This window comes from Poeciliopsis prolifica, unplaced genomic scaffold (assembly GCF_027474105.1).
Source record: "Poeciliopsis prolifica strain line A6 unplaced genomic scaffold, Auburn_PproV2 SCAFFOLD316, whole genome shotgun sequence".
Taxonomy (NCBI): domain Eukaryota; kingdom Metazoa; phylum Chordata; class Actinopteri; order Cyprinodontiformes; family Poeciliidae; genus Poeciliopsis; species Poeciliopsis prolifica.
Window position 1 is genome coordinate 30,001 of NW_026562691.1, and position 7,500 is coordinate 37,500.

The window sequence follows — 7,500 nt, forward strand, 5'->3', positions numbered from 1 at the left end:
TGGCTCCACATCCCCGGGTAACAGAGAACCAGGACAGCAGCCTCTCTGAGAACCAGGAATCGGTAAAGTGTTTTTAATTCTACCCGGGACAGGGGACCAGAGCCCCGGGTAACTGAACCAGGACAGCAGCCTCTCTGAGAACCAGGACCTGCTGCGGAGCTACTCACCCCAGCCGTGGCTCCACATGCCCGGGTAACAGAGAACCAGGACAGCAGCCTCTCTGAGAACCAGGAATCGGTAAAGTGTTTTTAATTCTACCCGGGACAGGGGACCAGAGCCCCGGGTAACTGAACTGGGACAGCAGCCTCTGAAACCAGGGCCTGGTGGAGCTACTCACCCCAGCCGTGGCTCCACATGCCAGGGTAACAGAGAACCAGGACAGCAGCCTCTGAGAACCAGGATCAAAATTCTACCCGCAGGCCCAGAGCCCCGGGTAACAGAACCGGGACCGCAGCCTCTCTGACAACCAGGGCCTGCTGCGGAGCTACTCACCCCAGCCGTGGCTCCACATCCCGGGTAACAGAGAACCAGGACCGCAGCCTCTCTGAGAACCAGGAATCGGTATGTAATTCTACCCGGGACAGGGGACCAGAGCCCCGGGTAACTGAACTGGGACAGCAGCCAAATACTTACCCAACAGTGGCTCCACGTCCCCGGGTGACAAACAAACATGGTGGAGACCCTGGTTCTTAGACAGGCTGCAGTCCTGGTTCTGCGTAACCCAGGCCACACACGCAGTGACAAGGGTAACACAGAACCAGGACCGCAGCCTATCTGAGAACCAGGCCCTCCATCACAACCACTTACCCCAGCCTGGCTCCACATCCCCGGGTAACAGAGAACCGGGACCGCAGCCTCTCATACAACCAGGGCCTGCTGCGGAGCTACTTACCCCAGCCGTGGCTCCAATCCCCGGGTAACAGAGAACCAGGACCGCAGCCTCTCATACAACCAGGGCCTGCTGCGGAGCTACTTACCCCAGCCTTGGCTCCACATCCCCGGGTAACAGAGAACCAGGACCGCAGCCTCTCATACAACCAGGGCCTGCTGCGGAGCTACTTACCCCAGCCGTGGCTCCACATCCCCGGGTAACAGAGAACCGGGACGCAGCTCTCTGAGAACCAGGCCCTCCATCCGAACCTGCAGACCCACACTTAAGCCCCTTCCACGGATTCAACCAACCAGTCACACGCCCAGCAGAGCCGTGCCCCTGGTAAGGGAAAATAAATAGAATTGTGGTCCTGGTAAGGCTCTGACACTTAGACTATCAGCCGGGGCTGCTGGACTTTGGTTATTTTCCTGACGCAGTGCCCCTGGTAAGGAAAATAATAGAATTGTGGTCCTGGTAAGGCTCTGACACTTAGCTATCAGCCAGGGCTGCTGGACTTTGGTTATTTTCCCGACGCAGTGCCCCTGGTAAGGCACTGGAGCTTCGGCTAAGGAGGGCCCTGCCCCCGTCGCCCGGTCCGCAAGCGGACCGGGCGACGGGGCAGGAGGGTCTGTCCCTTCGGCCTGGCGAGCCGGCCCGGTTCAGCAGGATGGAGAACCGGGCCGGCTCGCCAGGCCGAAGGAACAGACCGGGGGAAGGGGCTGGACGGCCGGTCTGTCCCTTCAGCCTGGCGAGCAGGCCCGGTTCCGCAGGATGGAGAACCGGGCCGGCTAGCCAGGCCGAAGGGACAGACCGGGGGCGGGGGGGGAAGGGGGGAGAGCACGGACCGGGAGTGCGGACCGCGTGTCGGGCAGAGGTACCGGCGTCCCCGGCCGACAGAGACCCGTGGAGGCAGCCTCTGTCACCATCGGGAGCTGCTGCAGCGCCGGGGACAACCGCCGGCACCACGCAGCCCATTTGCGTGACCCAATTTCGGGGTGCCTAACCCCACTTAGGGTCCTAAGAGGGCTGCCGCACTTGCGGCCGGGTGACCGCGATTCGGACGCCGTGGAGGGCGCACCGCAGAGCGGGGGCCGCCTGCTGGAAGGGACCGCCAATCCAGTCCCTGGATCCATCCCGGCTCTTGGGGCGGACTCTGCGCCCCGCCCGGCCGCAGGTGCGCTGCGGCCCGATTGCCCGCAGCTGCACCGCATCAGGCCTGATTAGGACGCCGGCTCTTGGCCAGGGGCATGTGCTCGCCGGCCTCAGTCGGAGTTTTGCAGCAGCAGGTGAGGAGCAACATGACCGCGTCCAAGTTCGTGAACCGATGTCCCGTGTGCTCACGCAAGTCCTGGCGGCTGCGTGAGCACCTGGACGAGAAGCACAAGGTTAGGAATCGGTGGAGCGTCGTGTCCTCCTGGCGTTTCGCCAGGGGGCCAGGGTGAACGTCAAGGGATGCCGTGTCCGGTGCAGCGCTGCGGGTACGACGGCCGCCGTGTGCAGCAGCACCTGCAGGAGTCCCACCGCGACATGGGTCAGCGGCAGAAGCGGCGTCTTCTGGCCGGCTGCAGTGGCAGAAGACGCTGGAGAAGCTGCGGCAGCTGAGGCGCTCGGACCCCACCCACCCATGGCTACCGGGCTGGACCTGCCGGAGGCAGGCGACAGGGCCCCGGCAGAGGCGGAGGCGGAGGTTCGGCCATCCCGCAGCTCACCTCCGCAACGCAGACCGGTGGTGGAGGATGAGGAGGAAGAGCAGGACGACGAGGAGGACATGCAGGCGGAGGACCAGGGGGCGCAGGAGGAGCCGGAGGAGCCTGAGCTGATGGAGGTAGACCACCACCACCACGACGGGGGCTCAGCTCCACCATCGCCGGGACCACCCTTGCCTCCCAGCCCCGACGAGCCACGTTCCCGGAGCGGGGAACCAGCAGGACCAGCAGGACCCGCAGGAGGGCGGATCCAGACGGCAGAGCCCGACCTCGACCACGCCTGCGGACCCACAGAGCCCACCGAGCCCACCGAGCCCACAGAAAACCGGTGCGTACAACTTCCACTTTCCTGAGTGTGTCATGCAGTATTTGGCCGGGTACAGGAGGCACCTGGTGGTGCCTCCCGTCGAAGAAGCATGTGGAGAACGCCAGGTCCAAGATGGGCAGAGTGGACCAGTTCCTGCGCAGGATGGCCGAGGGAAAGAGCGGCCTGGAGACCTGGCGGTTCATGGTTGATGCCGACAGGGTCCTCGGCTGGCCGGCGGGACCTGCTCAAGCAGGGCAAGCAGATAACGACAGTGAAGGTGTACCTGGTCAACACGGGTCAGTTCCTGACCTACTTCACGGAGACTCCGCCTGAGACCTCCACCGTGCCCCAGCATGGACTCGTCTCCGTCTCGCGGGCCCTGAAATCCGCCGCGGGGCAGATCTCAACCACGGTGGTGCTGCACCAGATACAGGTCAAAGACCAGAAGGAGAAACGCACTGTTTCAGCGCCGGTTCTGCGCAGGTGTCTGGAGGAGTGTCGCAGATGGATCCCGGAGCTTTTGCGCGACTCATCGCGGAGGAGGCACGACGTGGTCCTGCGATACCAGCTATTCGGTTGCTTCGCGCTGTTGGTCGCTTCTCTGTACGGCCACAGAGCAGGCGTGGTCCGCAACATGACAGCTGCTGAGGTACGAGAAGCCGAGGATGGACACCGGCGCGACTCCTCCGGCTATGTCATTAACGTAAGTGCCCCGTCCCAGCGAGCACTTCATCCCGGAGGCAGAACCAGGGGCCCTGGTAGCAGAGAACCGTGACTGCAGCCTCTCGGTTGAACCCATCAACCGAGAGGCTGCAGTCACGGGCCTCTGCGAACCAGGACTCCAGCCCAACAACTTACCTTCCTTCCCCAGCAGAGAGCTCCACATTCCAGGTCAGAAACTCACCTCTGCTGTCCTCGTCTGTCTGTCCCTCCATCCCGCAGGTGAGACAACACAAGACGGCCAGGGCTTTCGGGAGCGCCCAGCTCTTCCTGACGCCGGAGGAGTTCGGATGGCTAAAGAGCTGGATGACCATACGCAGCAAGCTGCGCCCCAGACCGACCTGGTGTTTTTCAACTGCAACGGAGGACCGGTACACAAGCTGACCTCCTTCGCCCGGGACGCATGGGCGAGGATGCGCCTGCCTGGATCCCCCTCCCTGACCGACATACGCACGCGGTAGCCACGATGGTAGGTAGACCTGAGCTTCGTCCCCAGCCTTGAGCTTTCTCCACGGTCCCTCTCACTCTCTCTCTCTCTCTCTCTCTTCACAGGCGAGGGACACCCAGTGCACGGAGGTCCGAAGGCAGATGTCACACTTGATGTGTCACGACACCAGAACCGCGGACCGTTTCTACGCGATGCAGCTGAGTGTGACCCAGTTGGCCGCCATGCGCAGGACCTTCGACGTGTCCAGGGGCGACGCTGAGCAGACTGTGGATGAATAATGTGTGCTGGTTCAATAAAGCCTCCTTAAACGACTCTTGCCCGTGTTTTGTGCTTGTTTTATGGGTAAAATCCTGTTCTTCCGTGAGAACCAGGAACGGTTAAAGGGGCTGATGCGGAGCTACTCATCCCCGCAGTGGCTCCACATCCCCGGGTAACAGAGAACCAGGATGGCAGCCTCTCTGAGAACCAGGGCCTGCTGCGGAGCTACTCACCCCAGCCGTGGCTCCACAATCCCGGGTAACAGAGAACCGGGATGGCAGCCTCTCTGAGAACCAGGGCCTGCTGCGGAGCTACTCACCCCAGCCGTGGCTCCACATCCCCGGGTAACAGAGAACCGGGACTGCAGCCTCTCTGAGAACCAGGGCCTGCGGAGCTACTCATCCCCGCCGTGGCTCCACATCCCCGGGTGACAGAGAACCGGGACAGCGGCCTCTGTGAAAGATTGTACATATGGTATGGCTGCTGCTGCTCCGGGATGCATCTCCGGGCATCTCCGGCCGCATCCCCGGGCCGATTCTCCAGCCTGCTGCTCGGGGCTGCATCTCCGGCCGCATCCCCGGGCCGATTCTCCAGCCTGCTGCTCGGGGCTGCATCTCCGGCCGCATCCCGGGCCGATTCTCCAGCCTGCTGCTCGGGGCTGCATCTCCGGGCATCTCCGGCCGCATCCCCGGGCCGATTCTCCAGCCTGCTGCTCGGACATCCATGCTGTTGGCAGATCTGGTGCATGGGACATGCCCTGGAGCGGTCCACGGCCGAAGGCACGCTCATATTCAGGGCTAGGTGGTCTTACAAACCTTCTGTTGTAATCCTGCCGGCGGGGCTTTGGACATCTGTGTGCTCAAAGTGCTATTTTCCCCGATTGGGCAGGGGCTTAAGCGCGTGTCGAGGGTGGCCGATGCTTTGTACACCTGGAAAGCCATTTTCATTTCTCCCGGCTCCTGTGAGCGTGCTAAAAATCATTCGACCGCACAGGGCTGTGCTCCGGAACACGGGCTACCGGCCCGTGGTGCGTTTTTCCCGGATTTCGGCCTTTTTGACGGTTTTCGAACGCTTTTCCGGCGCGACTTCCGCCGCTTGCCCCGCAGCGGGGGAACCGCGTAGAGACGCGACACCCACGCCGAATTGTCTCCTGGCTTAGGCCTTCACGGGGATATATGGCTTCCCCGGGTTGAAAGCGTTTTCACCCGCTCTACCGGAAGTTGAAGTTGACCGGGCGGAAAAAACGGCACTCTTTCGCGGCTTAAAAATCGAGGAAGCCGCGGCGGAAACGGCAGGACCCGCGCCGAATTGTTCTCCTCAGCGAGACCTTAAAAGCATGTATGGCTTGCCCGGATGGAATTCATTTTTACCCGCTTTTCCGCAAGTTGAAGTTGACCGTGCGGCCAAAGAGGCTCTTCCCAGGTATGGCTGCAGAGCCCCGGGTGACAAACAACCGTGGCTGTGGTTCCTGGTTCTCAGAGAGGCTGCAGTCCTGGTTCTGTGTTACCCAGGTCACACACACAGTGACCCGGGTAACACAGAACCAGGACTGCAGCCTCTCTGAGAACCAGGAACACCAGCCTAAATACTTACCCCATCCAAAATACTTACCTGAAACCAGGCCTGGAGCTCAAGTACACTGCAGTTGACCTCTGGCCTCAGCCAGGGAACAACCAGGACTTGCTAAACTGTCTTTAATTCTACCCAGGAGAGAGAACCAGGGCCCTGGGGAGGAGAGGAGCAGGACCAACAGCCAAAATACTTACCTGAAACCAGGCCTGGAGCTCAAGTACACTGCAGTGACCTCTGGCCTCAGCCAGGGAACAACCAGGACTTGCTAAACTGTCTTTAATTCTACCCAGGAGAGAGAACCAGGGCCCTGGGAGGAGAGGAGCAGGACCAACAGCCAAAATACTTACCTGAAACCAGGCCTGGAGCTCAAGTACACTGCAGTTGACCTCTGGCCTCAGCAGGGAACAACCAGGACTGCTAAACTGTCTTTAATTCTACCCAGGAGAGAGAACCAGGGCCCTGGGGAGGAGAGGAGCAGGACCAACAGCCAAAATACTTACCTGAAACCAGGCCTGGAGCTCAAGTACACTGCAGTTGACCTCTGGCCTCAGCCAGGGAAACAACCAGGACTTGCTAAACTGTCTTTAATTCTACCCAGGAGAGAGAACCAGGGCCCTGGGGAGGAGAGGAGCAGGACCAACAGCCAAAATACTTACCTGAAACCAGGCCTGGAGCTCAAGTACACTGCAGTTGACCTCTGGCCTCAGCCAGGGAACAACCAGGACTTGCTAAACTGTCTTTAATTCTACCAGGAGAGAGAACCAGGGCCCTGGGGAGGAGAGGAGCAGGACCAACAGCCAAAATACTTACCTGAAACCAGGCCTGGAGCTCAAGTACACTGCAGTTGACCTCTGGCCTCAGCCAGGGAACAACCAGGACTTGCTAAACTGTCTTTAATTCTACCCAGGAGAGAGAACCGGGGCCCTGGGGAGGAGAGGAGCAGGACCAACAGCCAAAATACTTACCTGAAACCAGGCCTGGAGCTCAAGTACACTGCAGTTGACCTCTGGCCTCAGCCAGGGAACAACCAGGACTTGCTAAGCTGTCTTTAATTCTACCCAGGAGAGAGAACCGGGGCCCTGGGTAACAGAACTGGGACAGCAGCCTCTCTGAGAACCAGGCCTGGAGCTCACCCAGTGAGAACCAGGAATCGGTAAAGTGTTTTTAATTCTACCCGGGACAGGGGACCAGAGCCCCGGGTAACTGAACTGGGACAGCAGCCTCTCTGAGAACCAGGCCTGGAGCTCACCCAGTGAGAACCAGGAATCGGTAAAGTGTTTTTAATTCTACCCGGGACAGGGGACCAGGGCCCCGGGTAACTGAACTGGGACAGCAGCCTCTCTGAGAGAACCAGGCCTGGAGCTCACCCAGTGAGAACCAGGAATCGGTAAAGTGTTTTTAATTCTACCCGGGACAGGGGACCAGAGCCCCGGGTAACTGAACTGGGACAGCAGCCTCTCTGAGAACCAGGCCTGGAGCTCACCCAGTGAGAACCAGGAATCGGTAAAGTGTTTTTAATTCTACCCGGGACAGGGGACCAGAGCCCCGGGTAACTGAACTGGGACAGCAGCCTCTCTGAGAACCAGGCCTGGAGCTCACCCAGTGAGAACCAGGAATC

At 60.5% G+C, this 7,500-nt stretch overlaps 1 protein-coding gene across 1 annotated transcript; it reads left to right on the forward strand.

The window, feature by feature from the left end:
- Positions 1-3,092: 3,092 nt before the first annotated feature.
- Positions 3,093-3,988, forward strand: LOC129357821 (uncharacterized). Its single transcript, XM_055026816.1, has 2 exons — positions 3,093-3,587; positions 3,827-3,988. The coding sequence occupies exons 1-2, from the start codon at positions 3,093-3,095 to the stop codon at positions 3,986-3,988; spliced, it is 657 nt and encodes a 218-aa protein (XP_054882791.1).
- Positions 3,989-7,500: the final 3,512 nt, after the last annotated feature.

What these genes read in the sequence shown, in the direction of transcription:
- LOC129357821 (XM_055026816.1), top strand. Translation starts at nt 3,093, where the DNA reads ATGCCGACAGGGTCCTCGGCTGGCCGGCGGGACCTGCTCAAGCAGGGC. An exon ending in CCTCCGGCTATGTCATTAAC is followed by an intron (nt 3,588 to 3,826) that starts GTAAGTGCCCCG and finishes TCCATCCCGCAG; the next exon opens with GTGAGACAACACAAGACGGC.